Source organism: Tursiops truncatus, chromosome 10, assembly GCF_011762595.2.
Source record: "Tursiops truncatus isolate mTurTru1 chromosome 10, mTurTru1.mat.Y, whole genome shotgun sequence".
NCBI classification, from domain to species: domain Eukaryota; kingdom Metazoa; phylum Chordata; class Mammalia; order Artiodactyla; family Delphinidae; genus Tursiops; species Tursiops truncatus.
In genome coordinates, this window is record NC_047043.1 from 85,676,812 (window position 1) to 85,703,985 (window position 27,174).

The 27,174-nt window shown below is 42.9% G+C and overlaps 1 protein-coding gene across 1 annotated transcript in view; it reads right to left on the reverse strand.

The window, feature by feature from the left end:
- Positions 1-27,174, reverse strand: part of PDZRN3 (PDZ domain containing ring finger 3) — a 247,188-nt gene that overhangs the window by 198,375 nt on the left and 21,639 nt on the right. The window contains exon 3 of the mRNA XM_033865291.2: positions 26,229-26,336. Within this exon, the coding sequence (XP_033721182.1) occupies positions 26,229-26,336 (108 nt within the window). The remainder of the gene's footprint in view (positions 1-26,228; positions 26,337-27,174) is intronic.

A 27,174-nucleotide genomic window follows, 5' to 3' on the forward strand; every position in this document is an offset into this window, starting at 1 on the left:
TTTCTAAGGCAAGTCCTCCTTCCCAACTAACATCGGTGACAAGCTCAAGGAAGAGCCACACGAGAAGAAGTTGTTCCTAGAATGTTCGTCTCATCTGTTTCTCCCAGAAATCTAACACAGTGACTTTCTCAAGGAGACACTTGAGAAATGGCACTCAGGTCTAATGGAAAACTAACCATCAAACTTGATCACGTTGACAGGTGGGCCAAAACTGGGACGTGTGTTTAAAGGACAAAGTGCTTATAGAACACAAGAACTTTCTAAGTTCAGAATGAAGAAACACAAGAGCATGTGACGAAACACACAGTGTTGTGTTTGTGCACCTTGACAGTAAAGCCTGGTTCCAGCCCAGCTCTGCCACCCATCAGCACGTCCTTCAGCTCCATGTGGCTCCATTTTCTCACTACACAAGGAGGAGACAGAATGAACTGGTCTCTAAGGATCATCCTACTGTTTCTACAATTCTCTGTGTATGTTGATCAAAATCAGTTTCTGTATCATAACTCTGCAGCAACGCTCTTAAATGTAGGTTTGACTGCCAAGAACACTTGAAGAGTGATGTAATCTGAAAGTTAGGGTGAAATATTAGAGATAGAGAGAGAGAGAGAGAGAGAGGAGAGAGAGAGAGAGAGAGAAGAGGGGCATCAGGATGAAGAAGGAAGGGAGGGAAGAAAAGGAGAGAAAGCCTCAACTAAGTCACCTTTAGGTATCTATCATTCTGCAAGGAATAACTATATGTCCTTTAGAAAAAATTACACGTGTGTGTATGCCCCCGCACATACATAGGTGCACACATTGGGGTAGGGAGTCACCTGTTTCCCGCCCAAATCATTTGCTTACCGCACCCCGCCAGCCACCCCAAACTGGGGAATTGAGCTCTAGCAGGTGTTAAGGACAGATGAACCAAGTCCAAAGTGAGACTGATTAAAATAATGCAGTTGACATACCTGACGAGAGGAGTTACCAAAGCCACTGAAAAATAAAGCTGATTAAAAGGACAGTCCCCTACCTAAATAACTGATACAGGCTGAGGCAAACTGCATCTTCCAGACCTGAGCTGCATTTTGCCCCCACCACCAATCTACAAATCAAGACAGCTGCATAGCTTTCCCGGAGGCAGTGCGCCAAACAACGAGGCCACAGCCCTGGCTCTTAGCGGGCACTCTCTATGTGCCTTTCTCTGCATGTAAAAATAAATAAGTGATCCAAACTACAAAAATGCAGAGAAACAAGTTTTCAGGATGATGCAAGGAGAATTCTAAGGTCCAGAATACTAACAAATTATCTTTTCAAGATAATCTGTCAGAATACAAGCATCGACACCAAACATAAATTCCCTGAAAAGCCTGCTGAGATCATCGACCTTTAGCCTTTTATTATTTTGTGTGTTTAAACTCACCGACTAGATATACTTGTTGACAGACATCAAGACCCGTTTACCCCGGTTCCTGCAAAAGTGGACTTTAAAGAACTGACATCTTGTTGGTGTGGGTTACTATCCGTTTAGAGTGGTAGTTAAGAGCTGCAAATAAAGAAGTCAAGGTCCTAGAGGTAAGTACAATTTCTAGAGAAAGCACCACGAAACTGAATTATGAGCAAAAAAAAAAAAAAAAATCAGGAGTGGGGAGAGACAGTATAGCGGTGGAGGAGTAAGACGTACAAACTATTAAGTATAAAATAAGCTACAAGGATATATTGTACGACACGGGGAATATAGCCAATATTTTATAATAACTATAAATGGACTATAACCTTTAAAATTTGTGAATCACCCTAATATACACCTTATATAACATATAATATTGTATAACAACTCTACTTCAATAAAAATAATTTTTTTAAAAGAGAAAAAGAAACAGGATAAACCAAGCACAACACGCATCTTCAAGACACCTATCTTCGACGTGTCTATTAGTGAGGACTACAAGGTTATCAAGACATTCATTGTGCTGGCCTCACTTTAATCTGAAATGTGATGTGATATTTTGGGACATAACTCAAGTAATACTTTCCGTAAATGGAAGCACTCGCTCATGCATCGTTGACGTCTCATTCGATAGAAGGTCAATTTCCATTCATTCCTTCTGGCAAACACGGTTTCCCTGCTCTCAAAGCCCAACTGAGAGCTTAGTGTAACGTCTTTCCAAAAGCATCCTTGCAGAATGAAAAATCCGGAGGAGCGCGTGACTGGCCCAGGGGATTAGAAACTGTTACATGACGAACTTCTGCATTGAGTAGGTCTCTAGGGAACATTCTGTTCATGCTCTCTTTACTCACTGACCCTTTAGATTGTAAATGGAAAGAACGCATGCAAACCCTACATGTAATCAGAGATGCAGGTGTTTACGACTACTAGGATTAATAAACAAAAACAGGAAAACAATGTTTACAGAGCCCTTGGTGCTGGGAGAATCCATGCTAAGTGTGTTGGGTGCCGGACCCCATTAACTCCACCTGCCAGAGAGGCTGCCTTTTCCCACCCTGATCTTTATTCCCAGGGAGGACTCCCTTTACAGAACAGGCTAATGGGCCCCTCTGCTCAGCTGGCTTCAGTCACAGCAGAGGAGAAGAAAAAAACAAAGGAGAAAGAGGACCTGGATATTCATCCTCCTTGTGGAGTGGCTTCTCAACCGTAGCATCTTTCCAGAGACCAGCGCTCCTGTCTGTGCAGCCCCCTCCACAGTGCCCTCTCCTCCTGGCTTCTGTACCTCCTTCCTGCCCTTCAAACCGAAGCGGGTCACAGCACTGCTCTTGGCCCAGGTTACTGCCCCATCACCTAAGTGTCCCTGGCACTAGGGGTCAACAAGCAATGGCCCATGAGCCAGACCCAGCCCAAAGCCTGTTTTTGTTAATAAAGTTTTATTGGAAGCTACATCCCTTCAGGTTGCTCTCACACCAGAACAGCAGAGTTGAGCTCAAAGAGAGGCAATGTGGCCCCCAAAGCTGAAAATATTTACTATCTGGCCCTTTATGGAAAAAGTGTGTTAACCCCTGCCCTACACTCTTCCCATACCCTTGAAAAGATGCGTCTTACTAACCTCTCCTGACTTATCCCACTGCAGGTGTGCCGTCTGTTTACTCCTGGGATTCTGAATGCCGCTCAACTACTCCCGTGGAGTACCTTTAGTTATTATAATTATTCCCATTTCACAGAGGACAAGGAAATTTAAGATTCCTTCAGGAGGAAATATTTAGGTGAAGGGAAAAGAGAGTGAGAATGAGTTACCAAAAAAAAAAAAAAAGGCCAGCCAAAACGAAATTTAAGGGCACGGGGGGAGAGAATGACCGATTGGTGAAGTGTTAAAAATCTGTCGATACGTTAAGCATCTAGAGGATTCTCCTCCCTTATTTAAAAGATAAATTAAGAGCAGCCGAGAATCCAAGTTGCTTTGGCGACCGATGAGAAGCCTGCATCCCTTGCCATTTCTTGCTCTTTCCTGTTGGATATGAGAACCATTCATACTTCAGTGAGCATAAAATAGATTCTGCTACAGAATTCTTTTCTTCATTCACGAACGGTGGGAAAAACAATTGCATGGGTTCTTGGCGAACAGAGAGCTACACGGTTAAACACGGTCCCACTTGGCCAGTCCCTACTCCCTAGATTTTGCAAACTAACTCAGTAGTTTGCCCCATCCCTCGGTAGGTAACATCTGAGTCAACTCTGAAGACCCAAATCTTCCAAGGCACACTGATCCTGGAAGGCCCCACTCTGTGTGGCCTGAGACCAATCAACAGCTACTACTAGATAATAATAAATGGTCCTCGATTCCGTTTACCAGTTATTTAGCACTTTAGACATGCCAAGGCCTATGCAAACACTTCATGTTCTTTTTTTTTTTTTTTTTTTCATTTACTGACCCAACAAACTTATTTTTTTTCTTTTTTGCGGTACGCAGGCCTCTCACTGTTGTGGCCTCTCCCGTTGCGGAGCACAGGCTCCAGACGCACAGGCTCAGCGGCCACAGCTCACGGGCCCAGCCACTCCGTGGCATGAACCCGTGTCCCCTGCATCGGCAGGTGGACTCTCAACCACTGCGCCACCAGGGAAGCCCCCAACAAACTTATTTTTAAAAACACTACTGTGACTTTTATTTTTTTGGATGAGAAAATAAAGGTGAACAGGTATTGAAAACTGGCCCAAATTTATACAGAGCCTAAACTTTAACTAGCCTTTCTGAACGAGGCACGTCGAAAACTGTCGTTGCGTGAGAGGTGCCGTCACTCCTAAGAAATGAGCAACCTGCCACTGACATTCCGACTATAACAACAGGACAACGCAGAGGTCACTTCATAAATCACGGCACCATTGTTCCTGGAGCTCCCGGTGGCTGGAAACTATTAATGTGATCCTAACCCTAAATGGACAGGTAGAATGTCTGGTCCGCGGGATCTACTACTAGGTACAGAATGTGTGTGTGTGGGGGGGGGGGGGGGGGGCATTTTACATCATAATATTAGACTAAGCTCCTTCAGATCCGTAGAGAAAAAGTTATGTGTCAAACTTCACTGGAGAAGCAATAACTCCAGATAAACTTATCCCAGAAAAGGAAGGTCCTTCCCAGCACTCCGAGTCACCACCTATCATTTTCTGTGGTGTTTGATACCCCCTACCTTCAAGTCCTTATTTTGGGCAGTGCTCCTGTGGATGTTCCTTTATCCAGTTGGAAAACGGAAAGGCTGTTTTAGGACTGAGTTGATCTTGGCTGAAGGAGAATAATGATTTTCAGAGCTTTGTCTAGACACTGCAAACTTAAGAATCTCTAACAGGGGGCTCAAGGATGGGTTCCAAACAGTCTGTGTGTCCCATGAAATCGTGTGTGTGTGTGTGTGTGTGTGTGCGCATGAGGGAGAGAGAGGGAACGGGAGAAGATGAGAGTATGCATTTTTTGGCCAAAAAACCCAGAACTCTCATCAGATCCTTACGGGGGAGGGCGTCCTCAAGAGGAGTCCTCTCCTCTTCATGCCAGCGGCTCACACAGCCAGGTGGGCCCAGGTAGAAAGGCCAGCAGGTCAGCCTGGAGCCTGTTCCTCTCCCTAACAAGCCTACAGCACTTCCCATCACTCTTTGAATGATGCCTTATTCATCAGTGACTCAAAATGATCCTGTGATGTCACTATTCCCCACAGAGTGGAATCCGACACAAAGAGGAGAGGGCTGGACTGGACTCCATCCAAATGGCGTAGCTACTCAAGTAACATGGGGCCTCTTCTGCGGCCGTTTCACCTATAAGGCAACTTCTTGACATCCAGCCTAAGACACAAAATAGGGTTTTTCTTTCATCTTGACTTCAGTATGATGAAAGAAAATGAAACAAAATATGCACATGGACCTCTTCACATACCATCTCTGTGGTTTGGTAATTCTCCATAAATGACTATGTTTTGTTACTGTTGTTATTTTTCCAGAGACTGGCTTGAATTATACCTTGCTTCGTAACAATAAAATTTACCTCCAATGAATTCTGAAATACAATACATCCACCTTTGCAGTATCCAGTCCAAAGCTTCCACATAACACACCAGAAGCAACCAGCAACTGTTTTTATTTTAGTAAAATGCCGTTTTTTTGTGGAGGGGGTACGAATTCTGGGGCTTGAGGTTTACCCAAGTATAAAATTTCAAAGTTCATACATACTCTCGTATGCAGAAGAACAGGCCTATGCAAAAGCATAAGCAACATTCCTTCGGGATTCTTCTTCGTACAAAGAACCGTGTGTGTACGGGAATGAGCATGTGCACAAGCATGTGTGTGAGTGTGAGTGCAAGCGCGTGTGTGCGCGAGCGCGTGTGCGCGCGCGGCTTTCTCCCAGGCAGCTGAGTAGGCAAATAGAACTGATGGTTTGCTCACTACGTTTACTAATTTCTCCCCTTCTTAAAACAAAAACACTCCCTGTGCCGTGACCGTATGTCCTTAAATATTATCTTTTACTACAGAACCCCACAATATCACCAACGAACACCCAACTACGTTACTTTAGCCTTTGAATTAATGTGACTCTGCTTTTGGAAGCTCCATCTTTCCACACCAAGCCCTGGGGTTTGTGTGGTGCGTCTGTGCGGGGGTCTGAACATGTGATCACCTGATTCTATGTATTTTATGGGAAGTCTTATCTCTGATTACAAAGAAACATTTACTCATTGTGGAAAATAAAATCTCCACACTCATATGACTATATACAGCACACAATCAGCTTTTTGGAGTCCAAGGACCAGGTCCAAAGGGAACAACCACAGGCATGTTATGACGGCAATGTTGGCAGGTCCACAAAGTGCAAGATAACTGAAGGACGTATCCATACATGTGGCATCGAATAAGCTGGGGTCACATGCGTGTGATGAAACAGTATGCATTATTAAAGCTGAGGGGTTATCTGTGTAACTGTTGGAGGCCTGTGCACGACACAACGTAAAGAAAGCAAGCCCAAGAATGAGTACAGCAGGGTTTCACTGTGTAAAGACAACGGTCTAAAGAAGAAAAGAAACTAACATCCCGTGTGTGTGCGTGTGTTTCTTTTTCTCTCTATTCACAGACAAGAACATGTCCCAGGCTGAAACACAACTTCCCTCAAACACAGGAGGAGGGAGAGGAGAGGAAGGTAGGTGGAGATCTACCTTTTTGTTTTAAAACTTCTACTGTCTCAGTGATTGTAGCAACAACACATAACTTTACGACCTGGGCAGCAGTAATTCAATAAAGGATGTTAGTTAAGAAGAGAACTGTATATTTTAATAAATATCGATAAAAAGGTCTCAGCACCTATCCCCTCCTATCCTTCAAGTGAGGTCACTGCCGGCCACTCGTTGTGTGCAAATTCCCATTATTCTTTATGCCTACATTAACTAAAATAACTTTTTAAAACAAAATAAATTATATATATACAAACATACACATATATAGTTCTGTTGTACGCCTGTTCACTTAATGAGGCTTCGACCCGCTTTCCATGGACATGGGATCTGGCTGGCCAGTAACGTGACATCAAGGTGAGCACACAGAGAGTCAGATGGGGATGTGGATCCTGTCATCCGCAGCTGCCAGCTGTGAGACCCCAGATAAAGCCCTTCACCTGAGTCTCAGTGGCGTCAACTCTACAGTGGGAACAACGCTACCTGCTACTGCAGGGCTGTGGACAGAATTAAATGAAATGACCCATTAGGATAATGAAGTTCCCTGCTTGATATATAGTAGGTACTCAACAAATGCCAACCACCACTAAGAACGACGTAGTATGAAAAATGTCACTGAATACTTGCTGTGTACTAAAAACTCTTCTAAGAGCTTCTAAAATCTTGAGACATATTAACTCATTTAATCTGCACACAATTAATGAGACAGGCACCACAGTCCTCATTTCTCGGACCACAAAACAAGTCCAGAGAAGTTAAGTAACTAGCCCAAGGCTACACAGCTAATTGTATCAGAGCTGGGCTCCCAACTCAAGCAGCTAGCTTACCCTTATCCACTCCACACACTGCTGCTTAATGCTGAGATTGTGGCAGGAGTTCACAGAAGTAAGTTCTTCTGCAGGAGCATCTGTGCGGACCATGTCACAACAAATGAACCACACTAGCTAAAGCAGCCTCAGGCTAGCGGGTGATTTTCTCAGCACTGGTTCCCAGACCTTTTCACTTGGGTACACAGGTGTGCACTTACCCGGACATCCCAAACTAGCCCACCTGGGACGTGCAGCACTCTCCCCCCATCTCTCCCCGTGTGTCCCACCAATTACACTCTACAAAGGAGACCCAACAGCCAGGAGATTCTCCTTCCCCCATAAGCACTTCCAGCATCCCAAACTAAATTGAACCAAATGGAGGGAAAAAAATGGCCCATGTAAAATAGGACAAGGTGGCCTCAAGTCTGCACCCACCTGAAACAGTCCTTCACTGGACCACCCCAGGAGTCTGCACCCCAAGGGGGCAGCCCTTGCCAGTGGCCAGGCGTAGCCCACACAAGCCAGCCCATCACTAGCTTATGATGGAATGAAAGGTCTCACGGATCCTGATCAGGAGAATCCTATGACCAGCTTATTAAACGTACAGGCGACCCCAATGTCACATAAAAATAACTTATTTCTAATCTGCACATCTAGCCATGTGTCTACCTCTTCCAGGACTCCCCTAAATTAAAAGCAAAGTGGCATTTCTGTCTCCTTAAAGGTCGAAAAGACCTCAAGTTCGAGCTCTGTCTCGTAGGTGGTCTGTAACATTAAACCATCAATTAGCTTTATACTTTCACTTTCAAGGCCACAGCAGTTCTTTTCTGTCTCTGACAAGGCCAGGACATTCCCTCTGTTTGGTGTAAATGAAAAGAAAGAGAGGAAAGAAAGAAAGAAAGAAAAGGAAAGAAAGAAAGGAAGGAAGGAAGGAAAGAAAGGAAAGAAGGAAAGAAGGAAAGAAAGAAAGAAAGAAAGAAAGAAAGAAAGAAAGAAAGAAAGAAAGAAAGAAAGAAAAAGAAAGAAAGGAAGGAAGGAAGATAGAAAGAAAGGAAGGAAGGGAGGAGGGAGGGAGGGAGGGAGACAGAAAGAAAGGAAGGAAGGAAGGAAGACAGGAAGGAAGGAAGGAAGAAAAAGCAGGCCATTTATAACCCAAGAGTTTGCTTCAATGCTCTTAACGAGCAGAATCTGGCATCCTTGTTACAGAAGCATCTTCTGCGATAGCTACTGAACCTCAGGTATCTCGGGGGGGTGAAGTGAGGAAGGAGGGAAAAAAAGAAGGAAAAGAGAAAAAGAGCCACTTGTGCCAAGGAAACAGGATAATGGCAGATAGACCCATTTTGCTTAGGAGTTGAACTTGAGTGCCAACAAGACATTTTCCTCAATTAAGACGATGGCTACATGTTCAGCAGAAGTTACCAACTTTTATTTCTTAATTGGATGCTCCACTGAATGGTGTGTGTGTGTGTGTGTGTGTAAGAAAATAAATACTCATTTAGGAAAAGAAGAAAAAATTATTGCTATGAAAACAACCTAGTGTTTAAAAACTTTTCTTAAAGGTCCTTTAAATATCTATTTCGAGACCTCTAGAGTTATTTTGTCTTGGACTCTAGCGTTACTTACAGGATGTCCTTAAAGAACATTTCAAGGCAGTTCCTCTAAAGCAAATACAGATACTATTTTGCATTCTTTCACTAACGTTGTGCATTCTTGTTTGGGCACCAAGCTAAGCAAAACGTTACATTAGATGCGTTCAGACATCACTGACATGTGTTAACAAAAGCGGCTAATTATGCACAGAGCTGCCCGTGATCCTTTCAACTGGTGCAAGAGAGAGAGCGCTTATTTTTTAAAACGTCCATTGAGTGAATTCTGCCATCCCACATCCTGAAAGGTGAGAGAAACTGCATGATTTTTCGTTTTATCTCCTCCTTTTGAAAGCTTTAACAAAAAATTATTTTCTCAAAATAAACTCTTTTTAATGAGTCCAGGCTGTGTCCACCTTTGAGAGAGAACATTTTCACTCTTGAGCTGGTTGGCATGGCAACACACAAGCAAATGCCCGACTCTAAACCAGTTTGGTTTCCCTTCTTGGCTCAAGGGTTTAAAGGAAAAATTAAGACAGTTGCTCTGTATTAGTCTTAGCAGTTTAGAGCTTAGGAATTCACGTTTTAAAGTTTCTGCTAGCAAACGGTATTAGAAAAACAGAGCAGGAACTGTCTCTGAAGCCATTTCTACCTGATTTCTTCATCTTTATTCACATTTGCATTGTTTTTAGCTTAATGTTAATTCTATGAGGACGTTCATCTTTTTTTAATATTGTAATTTTATTGGAGTATAGTTGACTTACAATGTTATGTTAGTTTCAGGTGTACAGCAAAGTGATTCAGTTATACATATATTCATTTTTGTAAGATTTTTTCATATAGGGTATCAAAGAATACTGACTGAGCAGAGTTCCCTGCACTACATAGTACGTCCTTTGTTGGTTATCTAAATATCTTACGTATAGTAGTGTGTGTATGTTCATCCCAAGCTCATTCATCTATTTTCAGCTTGTCATCTTTTCTCACTAATACAGCACAGAACACATATCTCAAACATTTTAGCACAAAGGTAACAGTGAAAGGGTAAAATACATCTGTTTACTACGCTGGGCTGCAAACATCATCTCACTCATCATCCTGGGTGTGATCTGGGGTCAAGAAGCAATGAAGGCCTTTCCCAAGGCCTTTGTTTAGTGCTCTAAACGTGCATTTCCCTCCAAAGGAGCCCTCGGAAAGTCCTACCACGAATTCTGGCTTCACTGACAACTTGGTTTGATAAACAACAGAATTATTTCCCGGAACAGGCATAAAAATTCCATGGCAACAACAGTGGCTAAACATTCATCTAAAAACATGACACACTCAAAATAAAAGGGGGTGAAGGCATCTTCCAGAACTTAGTTGCTCTTGATTTCATGCTGTTAAACGTGGGTCCTACAGGTGCGAAGACCGAAGTCAATGAGGGGACAGAGGTGGCCAATGTCAAACATTTTCCAAATATGGTGGCAAAGCCTGCAGCTTCGTAAGCAAAGACCACAACTGTTAAACGAAACTCATACTCTATCTCACAGAAACGGAGTTAACCAGAGAAGACACAACTTCCTATATCTTACTGCTAAACATGACTAAAAACAATGTTTTCTTAAAATATAAAGTCTGGAATTCATAAATGTAGGAGATTTTTTTTAAAGTTTAGTTTATAAAACCCAACGTGGTATATCAAAAATTGAACTCTTGATTTTCTTAGGATCTCATTATATTTATATTGCTTCCCGATAAAGGAACTCTACTCCTAAGCTCCCCCCGGCACCAGGAGATACGTCTATTTTCAGCTGGTGCTATTCCTGTATGGACAGCTGGTAGATTCCACCTGTCCACAGGAGGTGTTGTCAAAGTCTCAAATGTCCCCAAGACCTCATGACATACTGCCACCTGCCTTGAAGGCTTCTAATGTTAGACTTCCTACAGTTTTACCCTCAGAAGCTGGTCATGTGACTTGAAAATCTATTTCCAAGTCACCAGGCATCGGGCCAGGCCCCAAGAACACTACAAATCCAGGGCTCAACCGATGTGGCCCTGCTCTCAGGACCTGACACTCAAGCAGGACCCGCCTTAGTCCCTCCATCATGAAGTCAATTTCCCAGGGGGCCCTCCTCCTCAGGAGAGCCCAACAGAGGCTGAATTCAGAAGCCATAGTGGGTATAGCTGACAAACTGCCCCACAGAAAACACCAAAAAAAGCATCCACATCAGACACCAGGCAGATACACATTTCCTCAACGCGTAGTGAGGGGAACTCACCCTGCACACCAAAGCTTTGCACATAGAAGCAAGTTAGGCTTCCAAAGGCTGGACCTGGGTCCCCTTTGTAGTTAGTCCATTATGACGCCAGTGACCGCTAATGAATGCCCTCCCTCTGCTGGTGGCCTGCAGAGTCCATGAACTTCGCCTCAGGCAGGAAGTTCATAAGCGGAGAGTTGACAGGGAGTGGAGCTTAGTTTTTGTCAATACAGTCATATATCCTAATAGATCTGACTCCATTCTTCGGCCAGAGGCTGGGGCTCACATGGGCCATCAACAGGGCATAATGTCAGAAAAAAACATCTGCTGCTAACGTGGAACGTACAGTTCTTTCCTCCACAGGAATGTTTCCAAACTGCTGGCCACTGCCTTTCAGTGAGCCATGAAATCAACCCACTCGGTGGCAGACAGCATTAGAAGAGAAGGAATAAAATAGAAATACCAGACAGCTCTGCATGTCCTGAGGATAAATATCTCTCACGAACTTCTTCCTCAATTTTTAGACACATATACCAGGACCTGCTCACGTTAGTGAGTGCTGCACCGGGTTGTATACAAGCATATTTCTTGCCAAAAAAGTTTGCAAAATGCTCTTTCAAAGAGCAGGGTAGCAGGAGAGGCTGCTGGGGCAGGACTTACGTATCTATGGGCTGCATCGATGGACAAACGGGCACACTATACACAGCTACAACTGGAATGCAGAAAGATAGTACAGATTTTCAAGAATTTATAAAAACAAAACTGTATCGAAGACGCATTCCCTGATGTCTGGCCTATTACACGATTACTCACCTTTCTGCCTCTGAAATTCTTTACCAGTGATGAAATTATTCCTCCCTGTGGTGGACTCAAACTTCTAAGAGCTCCTTCATCCCTCCACCAACCAAACTCAAGCGCCTGCACAAAGTGTAGCTCAGACTGGCACATGGCAGCAGAGGGCAAGGTGAAGTCTGGAGCGTTTGACCTTATTGGAGGTGGCATAAAAGGACCCGAGGGACAGGATGCGCAAGGCATCCCACTGTCAATCTCCAACTTGTCTGACTGCCTCTAGGGGACAGAGTCAATCTGGGCCTAAGTGTTTCGAACACCATTTGGTAAAATAAGTGTTATCTCCATGTAACATACCTACACGAAGTGCACGTCTCGGTGCGTATGCACAGCCTGAGCACATTCACTGACCATATCCAGACGAAGAACAGGACGGGACCAGCGCTCCAGAAGCCCTCCTGGGGCCTCTTCCCAGTCACCATCCTCACTTCTAACCCCACAGGATAATTCTGCTCTTAATCAAAGAGAAAGCAAGGTTCAGGCTCAGAGTCTTCCCCAAGCAACAGTATCTAGATGAAACTGACCAACTCTACACTTTTACGGTATTTATTTTTACTGTCACCTTCTGTTTACAGCACATGAAATGGCTTTCCACTTGCAATCATGACATAGGTTTCCTTTTAAAATAAATCTAGGCGAAACAAAAGCTTTAAGGACAATATGAAGTGTTGAACAAAACAGGTGGTATATGAAAGGCGAAAACTGAGCAGGTGGTATACAGCTGACTCGAGTTTGCGAAATGCTTGTTCAGGTTTGCCGATCAGCGTGAAATGCTAAACTGGCTTAACTGACTATACCATACCCTGATTTTCCAAGGAGGATGGTGGATTCTCTCTCTGTTGCAGGGTCTATCAGAAGGACTAATTTCCTCTCTTACATAGTCTTGAAACAGTTTCACATCAGCACTCCCTGGAGATGATACGATGTTATTTTTTTATTTTTTTTGTGGTACGCGGGCCTCTCACTGTTGTGGCCTCTCTCTTGCGGAGCACAGGCTCCGGATGCGCAGGCTCAGCGGCCATGGCTCATGGGCCCAGCCGCTCCGCGGCATGTGGGATCTTCCCGGACCAGGGCACGAACCCGTGTCCCCTGCATCGGCAGGCAGACTCTCAACCACTGCGCCACCAGGGAAGCCCACGATGTTATTTTTATAACCGTTCTGACTTGTACTTCTCACACGCATCACGCTTGAAAAAAAAAAAAAAAAGACTGGACTAAGCTGATTCCGAATGAAAAGAAACATCGATTTTTCTCTTCTTAAATCTCTACTATTTTAAGTTTTAAAAGATCACTTGGAACTGGGATCAATTACAACAAAAGGCCACAAACAGATCACATTGAATGCCTTTAGTGTTTTAATAATGGCAAAAAATAACAAACCCTTACATGGACTTAACTTTCAAACAAACTGAAGAAGAAAGGAAAAATATCATTGCAATGGAAAAAGCAACTTCCTTCCCTGGCCTCTTCTCTCTGAATTAGTGTAATTCCCCGTACGTTCTGTTAAATCTAGTAAATTTAAGCAGAGGAGACTCTCTGAATTTCACTTTTAAAATGTACTTAACGTGTCAGGCAAATTAACCTAATCTTACCTATGAATAGGCTTCGCAGGTAATTCAATAACCTTGTCAAAACAAAGATTTCCTTGCCTGCACTTTACCTAATACCACCTGCCCAAAGGATTCTCCTTTCATTTCTCACGAAGTGTAAACAGAGGTTATTAAGCAGGGACTACATTTGAAACAGCTTAAAACTTCATCTGATTTGTCTTGGGTCTCCAATGAGCGGCTCATACAAAATAAAGACGAAATCTCACAAGCAACTCATGTGAAGTCAATGTATTCAGGCATATACACTTACTCACAGATTCATATATATGTATACTCATACACGGACTCATATAGATACATACAGTTTTCACAAGCTCTCGAAGCAGTCCTAAAACAAATCTTATTTGTCAAAACACGGTCTACTAAAGGTTTGTGGCTAATAAAAGTTTAAGCGTGGTTTAGAACTTGATGAAAACGCAGATACCAAGGTTAAGGTAACGTTTCTCTGAAAATGATTCAGCCCAATGCGGCATTTAATGTCCTTCCTCTATCTGATCATGTTTCCCTCTGCCGCTTCGTATACCAAAGCCATCAGTCCTTCAGATACCAAGATGCTGATCAGGGCAGCTGAACGGAGAAATTATAAACTTCACCAACTTTGTTACCACCATCATTAGTCCTTTAAAAGGAAAGAGGAAAGGAGATCTTTTTGCTAGCTTTCAATCTTCCCTTTCAGTCACCAAAGAAAATTAAGATGTTGTTCCATTGATAGTGAGTTTCCAGCTTTCAGTAAAAATATGACATATTTTTTTCTTGCTTGATTCCCTCTTCTCACGTTCCTTTATCACCAGCAATTCTATTCCAAGCCCCCAACGTATGTTAATATTACCCCACCTCAAGGTTCCTATAAGCACACTGACTCTTGCAGATATTTCAGACAATGATACAAAGTATCTGAAATCCACTAACATGGCTGTAAAAAATCATACATCATCCTGTTTTACTTGTGCTCCTACCATCTCATTTAAGCTAGGGTTTAGAGCAAGTAATATTATGTGTTCCACATGCAATTTCCATGTCTCATCAGATTCTAACAAGTAGGCCATTGTACCCTGTGATTAAGCAAACTGATTAAAGTTTTTTCAAGACACTGCTTACTATCCGTAAGGTTTTCTATTTTCGTCTTTACTGTTTACCGTATTTCTCAATTTTTCTACATTGGTGTATTGCACTGACATCAATTTATAAACGTTACCTTAAAGAGAAGTTGACGCGAGTTGCCATCTTAAGGGAAGATTTTGTTCAAAGAAATACAAACTCCACAGTTTCAAGAAAATCCCAATATTCCTCATGAGTCCATATAAAAACGGAAATCGTAATCGGTTCAGGCACTTTAAAAATAGCTGATATTAAACATGAATTGTTTTACTTTATTTTTAGAACACTGAAGTCAGCACATATGCAATGAATTACCAGGTTCACACTAACATGTAAACTAAGAATTATTCCTGATTGATCAATTACCGTGATTTATATGGCCTTAGGAGGTGATAGCTGTTTCTCCATCCAGATTCAAAGGGTCACTAATTAAAGAAAAGAAATCTAAAACAAATTAAAATTATCTATTCACAACTGTAATTTGGGGTTTATGAAACTGTACCATAAAACCGTCATCAAAGCACTGGCTTGTTAAAAGATCCTTCCAGCCCAGCCTCTACAGAATGACAAGAAACACCACCAGCGAAGCTAACCACCTGGGGAGTGTTTATTCTGGAGCCAAATTTACAGTTTTCAGACACGTGCATTATATTCTTTATTGTAGCGACGTTATGATACACGTACAGGCAGACCTCGTTTTATTGCGCTTCACCTTTCTTGCGCTTCGAAGATTACTGCATTTCTTACAAATGGAAGGTCTGTGGCAACGCTGCGTCAGGCAAGTCTATTGGCACCGTTTTCAATAGCATTCTTGCTTCGTGTCTGTCACATTTTGATAATCTGCAACATTTCAAACTTCTTCCTGCTTGTATTTCTTACGGTGATCTGTGATCAGTGATGTTTGGCATTTTTTAACAATAAAGTGTTTTTAAATTAAGGTCTGTTACATTTGTTTTTAGACAGAATGTTGCTGTACACAACAGACTACAGTGTAGTATAAACATCACTTTTATATGCACTGGCAAACCGAAACAATTCATGTGACGCCTTTTATCGTGATATGTGCTGTACTGCAGTGGTCTAAAACTGGACCCACAGTATCTCCAAGGTGTGCCTAAATGGTGTCCATAATTTACAGAAGAAAGCCATGCTCAGAGGTGAGGAGAACCTTGTCCAAGGTCGCAAGGCTAGCGATGGTAGAATTAAAATTCAAAACCGGGTGTGATTCCAGAGTCTGTGACTGCTAACCACTCTATACAGCTGACTGCCTTTCTCAGGGCCCTAGTATCAGCTACCGTCCTCTGTCCATCAGTCTGACATGGAAACTCCCCAGAGCCAGGGACCACATATGAGCTCTCTAGGCATCTTGGCCTATCTCAGTATTAGGGAGAATACAACTCACCTCCAACAAGTAGAACACATGCCTGCTGATGGTTTCTCGTCCACTGTGAGCCTGAGAACTCACACAACATGAAGATTTTCAACAAGCCACGACCAGAGATCACTCTATATAATGCATCCCCCTCCCGATTTTTAAAATAAACACCGAATAGGAGTTGTATGTGTCTGGCTAACAAATTCTCAAATCGACGTGTGTAGAAACATGAATGTCCTAGTAACAATCATTCCAGGAAAAGAACAAACACTGCCTTCTTTGGACAGTGACTGCCAGCAACTTCTAATCCACCCCAGAGTTTCTCCAGATAGTGAAAAATAAAACATAAATATATTTAGCTCATTTTTAAAAAAACAGACTGGCACGTCTCTTTGGGGAGGTGGCAAGTGGCTAAGAAAGCAAACACTCTTAGGCTTTCAGTTCTCTTGGTCCCCGAGAGCTGTCAAGTGACTCATGAGGAGTAGCAGGAAAAGAGGAAGTGATGAAAGATGGAAATTAAGAGAATCAAAAGAGCCAAAAAGGAAGCAGGGAGCGCTAGCTACCCTCAGGAGAAGAGAGATGGGACCCAGACTGTCTGCAGTTCAAATGACTGTCAAAATAGACACAGACAAATAGACAAAACAGAAGAGCCAAAGGTCTTCTTGGAGCAACGTGGCACTCTGTGTGGCCGAGAACCCCATCCCTGCTGCCCTCCCCCAGAGGCTCATGGGAATCATTCATCACCATTGCACGAAATCGTGCTGTTGCAGCTTCCCACCCTGGGGTACTGGGAGTTTTCAGTGAAAGTGGCGTAATTGCAAATCAGCGCTTGCAGCCGCCAGTCCACCTGAGTCTTCCACGTGTCATTCCTAGTGATAATTCCTAATCTAACTCTCCCTGCTCCTGTTCCCAGCCCCCTCATCTATAGGCCCCCTGCTTAGTTTTTGTTTTCAAAATGATGTGGACCTACTGCTTTCAAAGGTTCTCCCAGGGCCTCTCCCACACCGCTTATTTTACATATACTTCATTGTTGATAATTTAAGTCAGACCATTCCAAACATACCTTTCAAGTCCGATAAAAGTGCACCTGGGGCTTCCCTGGTGGCGCAGTGGTTGGGAGTCCGCCTGCCCATGCAGGGGACACGGGTTCGTGCCCCGGTCCGGCAAGATCCCAGGTGCTGCGGAGCGGCTGGGCCCGTGAGCCATGGCCGCTGAGCCTGCGCGTCTGGAGCCTGTGCTCCGCACTGGGAGAGGCCGCGGCAGTGAGAGGCCCGCGTACCGCAAAAAAAAAAAAAAAAAAAAAAAAGTGCACCTAACTCTTTGTGTCTTACACCAACAGACTGAAAGACAAAAACTTAATTTTTAAAAAAATGACATGGGTTCTTGCTCTCAAAACCCCCATACTTAAAGATAAGGGTCTAGATATGGTGTACAAAGAAGACAACTGAATATAAACTGTATATTATCTGTACTGTTGTCAAGGGTTTGTTGTTTTGTTGTTGTCTGGGAATTACCAAAGATTTAATTTTTCGACCTAATCTTTATTCAAAAAATTTAATGGGGATGCCAGTCACTTCTGATTTATTCTTATTTTAAAGTGCTTTGTGGATGATCTAAATAACTCTTTTTACTAAGGGCTGACCATGAGGGGATAGATTTAAAACTTCTGGGGAGCCACAACCCCCACAGAAGTACACAGTGTCAAGAGGAAGTAAACTCTGATAATCTGGACAGAGAATGGAAGGGAGGAACTTCCAACAGCCTGGTTCCAGCGTCTCAGCATGAGCTGCCCACCCATCTCATATGTGAGGCCATCTGCTAGGAGCTTTTGGAAAAGAGAAGGACAAGTAACATACAAAAGGAAACACACAAGCAGGAGTCAGCTTTGTGATACTTAAAACTCAAAGGAAACTTCTAACTCATCGTTTTTCCTCTTTACTGTTTTCTGGATTATAAAAAAGAATACTCACTTCTCTGGAGAAGCCCAACATTATAGAAAGGTGACTTAAAAGATGTAGAGTTTCCCCATAATCCCACTCTACGACTTTATATGTAACTTTAAAATGTTTTATTACCTCCGAGTACGTTTTCCTATGAAAAGACTAATATACATAAATGTCTTTAAAACAAATTGCATCACGCCATATGTTTTATTCTTCACCTAACGTTTATCTGGCTGGTGTGCAGTGATGTCTGTTACAAACATGTTCCCTGAAAACCTAGTGTTTTTTTTTGGTAAAGCTAATTTTTATAGCAAAACAGTAATAAGAAAATAAGAACAATAATAAATATTACCAAGTCAATACATCAGTACAGTCATTAGGAAAAAAATTAATACAAAATGTTATTTTTTTAAAGGCAACTGGGAGGAAAGAGGAAATATTTGGCATTAATTGGTCACATTGTTAATTCTGAAAAGTATGTCTGCCTGAAACAGTTCAAGGTTTCCTCAATAACCTTGCAGCAGCACTACATTCTGGCTAAAACACACAAGAGGAAAACAGATCTCAGAAGTATTTTGCTGACTTTTATAATTGGCTTTGGTATTAAGTTCTTGTATCAGACACTAAAATTTGAATTTTAAAAAAAACCCAAACAATTCTTCATATTGGCACTTAAGAGCAAAAATCCTTTGACCTATGTTATCTCCTTGCTCTACTCAGACAGCATGACAGGTAGGGGAGACGGAGAGTAATGCTCTTCCCGTTTTAGACATGAGGCACGCGAGGCTCAGCATCTAGGATACTAAGACCACAGAGCGAATAACCTGGTAGAAACCTAAACCTGGGGTCCTCATTGAAACCTCAGGGCTCTTTCCACTTCCACATGTGCCTGCTAATACTAAGGAAATCAGCTGCTTTCATTTTGCCAGAACTTCTATTGCTATGGTACAGGCTATAAGAGTAAGATGAAAGTGAAAAGCGTCTTTAAACAGGGGGAGGAGGGAAAAAGAACTGAGATGCAACAAAGGTGTCCACTTTCTTTTACATCTGAAGACCAAAAAGAATGACTGATACATTATTATGAAATACACACCATCCCAATGAGAGTCATTACTTCCAAATGATAATGTCGTCATTCCAAAAACATCGTATGAGTCCAGCCAGAGATAACAAGTCCAGAGTCGAACTGTCACCCCTCCTCTCTTGTGTCCATGGTAAACATCACTAAATGATCACCACACTCACCCCCACTCAATCCAGACATGGCCTCAGAATCCTGCCGCATAGAAATCCAGGGTACAACGCTGTCGACCAACCGAAATCGGTAACTCAGATGAAACTCTAGTCTCTGCCTCTGGAAATGGAGAGTTGAGGCCCATTACTAATAAGGGGTCTCTAAAACCTGCTTATTTTTGCAGCTTAAAAAGAATCTTCTCAACATAGCTTGAATTATACCACATCTCTTTCATCAAAACAGATTATTTGTGTAACTGAGGTAACAGAGATTTCAAATTGACACAAACAGGTTTTACTTCTCAGGAGGATAATTGCCACAGAATTTTTTCCTCTCCTCTGCTGAGTGTGGTCCATGGCTATCAGTCACTACAGAGGACAACAGCATAGCCTCACGTGTTTATTTTTAATGTCACCCCCAAATGGCTTGTGCATCTCTCTGCCTGTTGAGCAATAATAGGTTTCCTGCATACAGTTACACAAGAAATACCGAGACTTTCTTACCCCATAATGAAAGAAAAATGTAATTACAAAATCACCTACTTTAGAGCACATTTTTCCTCCCAAAATCAAACCAAAAATAATATAGAAATATTTTAAACAATGTTCATCAACAATTTTTACTTCACTGATAACATCTAAGCAAAGATCAGAGTTTTGATTCAAAAGAAGAAAGTACATTCATCACTATTTCAAAAGGGATTCCTCTAGGAGTTGCAAATCTTCAAAGAAGGAGGAGAAACTTAAGCATGCAGACTTGGACTGGAATAAGAGGTACTGATACAGGCATAGTTTTCAAAATATATAAAAGGACGAACAGAGAAACAGAAGGAGAGAGGTGTGTTGTTGATGATGATAATGTTGTGTGTGTATCTGCATATTTCCATTTTCTAGCTCTGTCTGCTGAGAGTGCCTAGAAACAATGAAACCTCAATTATAACCTCGTATAATTATATATGATCACCCTAGCACCCATATTTTGGTTTCTAAATGCCACTCACTCTTCACTCAATGGAGTTAGAGCTACTTGGAAAAAGAGCTGATTCTAGGGCTGGGGCAAGGAGAGCACAAGATGAGCCTGGGACATCTCATGGTGCCACATAGTAAGGAAGTGCTCAGAAACTGATGGAAACATGAGAAAAGGACAGAGGTACTAGCTTGAAAGAGCGCTTTCTGGCCCAAACTGGCCAAGGTGACCACCAAATTATAAGAATCCATGAGTCCATACTGAAACAGACAGACAGACACATGGAGATAGGCAGAAAAAAACAGGGAGGAAAAGAACACTTCTTCTTACAACTCATAAACATAGAAGGATGTACTTAGTAAATCACCATTTGTCAACCATTATAATAATAATAGTCAAGTAAAATCCATAAGTGGGTGCTAAAACCAGTGTATGAGAGTTTGAGTCGCGGCAAGATATTTCCACAGCCTCAAAGTATCCCCCCACCCTCCCCGACAGGATACAAGACAAAGGAGAAACCAATACCTTTACAGCAGAGAGACGTGGCAGATAAGACTTTAACCAAGCAGCCCAAGTTAACATCACTAATAAAGGGACAAAGTGGCATCGTGTGACCCCCGACAGGATGCGCTGAGAAGGACACACTATCACTTCTTTGGTATTCCTGCCCAAAATGTATGGCCTGAATCCGTACTCATGAGGAAACATCAGACAAACCCAAACTGAGAGACGTTACACAAAAGACCTAGTTTGTGTTCTTCAAAAACATCAGTAGCATGTAAGACAAAATACTTGAGCCACTGCTCTAAAGGAAAGGAAATCACGAACGATGCCAACTCAGTAAAACCTATGATCTGCGGTTTTCTCTTGCTATCAAGGACACTGTACGGATTATTAGAAATCTGACTACATTCTGTAGATGAGACAATAGGGCCCTACCAATATTAATTTCCTGACTTAGATAAATGGATTGTAGTTATGTAAGAGAAGGTCTTACTCCTAAAAAAAAATACACACTGATGTATTTAGGAATAGGGGTAGAGAGAGAAAGGGATAAAGTAAACGTATTAGATGTTAGTGCTGGGGGAATCTGGATAAAGCCTGTACAGGAATTCATTAATGCAAGCCTGAAATTACGTCAAGATAAAAAGTTAACAGAAGAAAAAGAGCGTCTTCCTTTTTCTAAAACTAAATGCTTTTGCAGGTGAATGCACATGCCACTCTGCCATTTTAGTTGCTGGGAGAACATTATCTTCACTAACAAATAGTAAAATCTTGCTTTACCAGGCAGCCTAGCTCGGGAAGGGAAGGCAGTGTTAATCCGTTCTAGTCAACCCTGTAATCCAGCCTTTTTAGCAATGACAAACAAAACAGAGAATGACTGATGTACACAAAAGCCACTGAGCTTACAGACCTTCTGTGACCACATGCTTGGGTCTTCAAACCATAACACTCCCAAGATGAACACGTATTTACAGAGGATTGTACAAAACAAAGGTTAGTGGCAAAAGAGGGCTTCACTCCCTGCCTGCACTGCACTCGGAGAATAGCATTTACTATCTCAAAGCAGAAGAGGACATTGCATTTAGCCCAGACAACTGTCACAGAAATTCACTTACCGCCAAATGAGAGACGAGTACAATGCAAGAACGAGCTTCTGAGCAACGCACCTTGCATTATAAGGTTGGGAACAAGACAAACCTCTACCCCAGTCATTCTCCCCGGGGTCCTTATCATAACCCGAGGTACTGCTGGAAATCTATGGAAGCATTTTTCATTGTCACAAGGATTGGGGTGGGGACCAAGGATGCTAGAAACCCTAAACGCACAGAGTCTTGGGCAATGAAGAATTATTGGGCTTCCTGAATAACCGTCCCGTATCCTGCCAGACATTAGTAAAGGTAAAGTGACAAACTTTTTATAATTACCTGAGGGTACACCCTAACTCTGTTTTACATATGAACCCTGAGGGGTTTTTTGTTTTGTTTTGTTTTTGCAATTTCAATGCATACAGATTACACACCGATGTTCACAGCAGTATTATTCACCACAGTGTAAAGATGGAAGCACACCAAATGTCCATCGATGGATGAATGGATAAACACAATGTGGTATATACTTCTATACATACAATGGAATAGTATTCAGCTTGAAAAAAGATGGAATTCTGACACATGCTACAAGTCCACAGATGACTGCGCAGGCCATCATGCTAAGTGAAATGGGCCAGACACAGAAAGATAAATACTGTATGATTCCACTTATGTGGGGCACCTAGAGTAGTCAAATGCATAGAAACAGAAAACAGAAGGATGGCAGCCAGGAGCTGGGGGAAGGGGAGGAGGGGTGGGTTAACGGCTACAGTTTCAGTTTGGGAAGACAAAAAAGTTCTGGAGATGCATGGCGGTGATGGTTGCACGATAAAGTACTTAATGCCCCAGAAAAGTACACTTACAAATGGTTAAAATTTTATGTTACGTATATTTTACCACAAATTTTAAAAAATACACACACACACACACACACACAGAGATGTGTGTAAATCAAAGGAAGACTGTATTTAATTGTGCCGTATCTTAACCACAATCTGTTCACCACCGTGGAAAGTCCAATCGTGGACGGCGATGCTGCTTGTGGTGCCAAACTCCACAGCACCGCCTTCCTGGACCAGCAACTTCTGTCGCCGGTGCACCGTGCCGAGACCACAAGGACATGCCAGCGTCTGGCAACAAACATCACAGTGTCTTCTAATGCGGCTGTGCCCGAGCGTTTACATACCGATACATACATTTTATTATAAATGATCTTCCTGTTACTTTTCTATTAATGTCAGTATATAGGTTCTACCATTAGGTGTGCATTAGGTATATAAATATTATTTATGAATTTCGTTTCATGAGTATTGATGGCATTTCACAATATTTCTGATAAAAAACGAGGCGAGTGTGCTTGGCTCCGATGTGGGTGAGAACTACAGCTCCGGTCTCAGGGAACAAAGAGCGGTAGGAACACGGTAACCGTTAACAACTCTGCACTGAGGACGAGATTTAGTCAGTCTCTATGGATTTAATATAAGCTTCCTTTTGCCAGGATGAAAGTTTTTATGGTGAAAATCTAGTGGGAGTTTGCTCACTCCTCTGAAAAGGAAGAAATATGGAGGAAAACTAGAAAGCCGTTGACTCTTCTTAGTGAACCCACGTGCACACTTAAAATAATCAAATTCATGCCTGGTAATAAACTCAGATACAGACAAGGTGAACAGGAGAACATCGTTTTCAGGCATGGGAATCACTGTATCATGTCAAAAGAGATTAGGATTTGACGGAGAAGGGCACGGGGTGTCAATTGCAATTACACATATGTTGTTTCTCTATTGTGATCATCCTTCTTTCCATCTCAACACTGGGACATGATTAATATTTTACATACTGTCCAAAAGGGGAATGTGACTCACCAGAAACCGTACTAAATGTTTCAAACACAGATCCCCCTTTGCCAAGAGAAAATCCTGCCCAGCTGTACAGTTCTCATTTGCAAAACGTAAGAGCAATGAAATTCCATTACTTACAGAAACTGGCTGTTCCACCAAACCCTTGGCAATGGAAGCTGTACTTATCTTTTGGAACAATGGTCTCAAAAAATGTATTCTCGGGTTTCCCTGGTGGTGCAGTGGTTGAGAATCCGCCTGCCAATGCAGGGGACACGGGTTCGAGCCCTGGTCTGGGAAGATCCCACATGCCACGGAGCAACTGGGCCCGTGAGCCACAACTACTGAGCCTGCGCTCTGCAACAAGAGAGGCCGCGATAGTGAGAGGCCCGCGCACCGCGATGAAGAGTGGCCCCCGCTTGCCACAACCAGAGAAAGCCCTCGCACAGAAACAAAGACCCAACACGGCAAAAATAAATAAATAAATTTATTTATTTATTTTTAAAAAAATGTATTCTCTCTTTCTTGAAAAAAAAGACAGTAAGGATGCATTTGAGCTCGTGAAAAAGCATCTTGCCCAAGCAAATTCCTGGTAGGGAAAATCCACCCCCCTGACCGGGGAAATATGAAGATTGACCCTAAAACGTGCAGCAAAAAGATCTCCAAGTTTAAGAACCCTTCAAAAAGTCAAGAGGGATGTAGCAGTATTAATGATGTCCTTAAAACAAAATCAAGTATCCTTTTTTTTTTTAATAAAAACGTCCCATCTCATTTTTTTTTTTTAAGATTTGGGGGTAGGAGTTTATTAACTAATTAATTTATTTTTGCTGCGTTGGGTCTTCATTTCTGTGCGAGGGCTTTCTCTAGTTGTGGCAAGCGGGGGCCACTCTTCATCGCGGTGCGCGGGCCTCTCCCTATCGCGGCCTCTCGTTGCAGACCACAGGCTCCAGACGCGCAGGCTTCAGTAGGTGTGGCTCACGGGCCCAGTTGCTCCGCGGCATGTGGGATCCTCCCAGACCAGTGCTCGAACCCGTGTCCCCTGCATTGGCAGGCGGATTGTCAACCACTGCGCCACCACGGAAGCCCCCAAGTATCCTTTTAATATGTAAACTGTCACACTGCATCCACTCTTTCAGAAAAGTAACTCTTATACCCTAACTCGTTCAGTTTGTTTTCTTGGAGAGATATAACCGTCTGTTCCCCTAAGGATATAAATTGACCCGAAGTGTACTGCTTTGCACATTGCAGAATTCATCCAAATGAGACCAGAAAAGCGAGACTCTGTCCTCCTCTCCCCAACGCTCCCTCCCCCGGAAGCACATGGCCACATTCCGGCGGGTTACGGGAACTTCCCTCGTGGCTCATCCCATGGTCAGAGTTCCCACTCGGTCCAAGGTTTGAAAGAGACCACACATATACTCAAGAAATATAGATGCTATGCAAATGTGTGTTTGGAACATAAAACATCCAGTGGTCACAGTGCCATTTTTCCAGTTTCCTGTTTCATGTGCTATATTATGGCTACGGCCCATGGGTGAGTTTCTTACGGGCTTCAACAACTCATCCTGGATTCTCGTATTTAATTTTTTCCTCATAGGAGAGCCAACAAATTGAGCCCATGTATATATATATAATTTACCCATTAAAAGAGCAATCAACATAGTCAAAACCACCAGCAAAATATAGTCATTTGTATCAAACTTTGCAACAGGAGCCCACACAAGCAGGCCATGAATCACTCTTTCCCTTTCAGCAACTCGGAAGCACGCTAGGACACAGTGTGACCCTATTCCAAAGTGTCCTGTGGCGGGGCGGAGGGAGCTACCTACCTCCCCCGGTGAAAATCTACAAAGCCCCTAAGTAAAAGTTGAAAATGATGAGTGAAAATTGAAAACGAGGAAGTCGGTGATGAGACGAGTGACCATCCTGAATATCAACCTTTGCCTGCACGTCCCCGGACAATCAACTAGTACAAGTGACAACAGGCAGAAAAGACACGCGTAAAAGAGGGATATGTAGAAATAACTGTGTGCCGTGAGCTCTGAGGACGTTAGAGTGATTCCGAAGCTGACACAATGATCCCCTCCCTGGTCACCGATCCGAACAGAGTCACCATTTGCACCACAGGGACTGCTCATCTGGTTCTAACTAACACACGACTCCCCAGTGGTTTTCACACGAAGCTCTAACGGAAGAACGCAAAACAGATGCGCGGCCGCGTGACAAGAGCCAAATCGTGAATAAGCCACTCGTAATCTGGCTTCTCTGCACTGAACGTGAACAAAGGCTTAAGAGCGAGGCAATCAGCACCCAGTCCGGTCCCACACCCTCGGAGAGGTCTGACTCCTGCGCCTCAAGAGTCCCAGCTGAGGCCTCCCTGCCCCACCGAGCACCCTGCCTTGAACCGGATGAAGACGGGATGCCATTCGGCCTACGGAAGACCCTGGCGGTGTCCACATACCTCGATAATCCTGTCGTGGATTTGCAGGCCTCCGTCCTTGGCTGCAGGTCCACTGTCGACTATTTTGGATACAAAGATTCCTTCAGTGGACGATCCATCTTGGTTGTCCTTTGGGTTAAAAGAAACACACACGTGAACGCTAGGCATTAAGTTGGTCATGAAAAGCAAGCTTACGCTCTTAAAACAGTAATGGGTTCTTGCTGCCGGCACAAGTGGCAAGGGGGTAAAAGCCAGCTGTCTCCCCCGATTTCTGTTTTAAACTAAAAGTAACGTGATAAAATAAGTCAAGCCGTACCAAAAGGTATAAAATGATAAGCCCCTGCCGTCTCTAACCCACTGTCCTTCCACCCCTTCACTGCATCGAGTGGCAGTTTATCCACCCTTTCCAAAACACTTTAATGTATTTCTTTCTTTCTTAGACACAGAAATGGGATTATGCTCCCCACGTTCTTGGGGTGCCTGGTTGCAGATTCTCCACCATCAGGCCCACTGTCTACCTCACTCCCTTAAGTGCCTGGACAGTAACCCCACACAGGGATAATGAGCACTGTTTACAGTTGTTGCTATTAGAGACTGTGTCACCTCTAATTCCCTTCTATCTGTGTTCTGAAATATCTTTGCTAGTATGTATCGGGGCAAATCCCTAGCAATGGAACTGCTGGGTCAAAGGGTACGTGTATTTGATAGACGTCGCCAAACTATCCTTCAGAGAGCTTGTACTTACAGCTCATTAGACAGAGTGTATTCTCATATCCCCACAAGCACAGAGTATTATAAAACTTTTAAATATCCAAGAATCTGATGGTGAAAATAGGCGTTTTATCTTTGTTCTGATTTGCATCAGAAAAGCCCACCACGACCCCTCCCCCTTCCTAATAAATTCTGATCTCCAATCTTCTTGAATTCCTTTAGATCTTTCAAAGTCCAGACTGAAACTTTCTGGGAA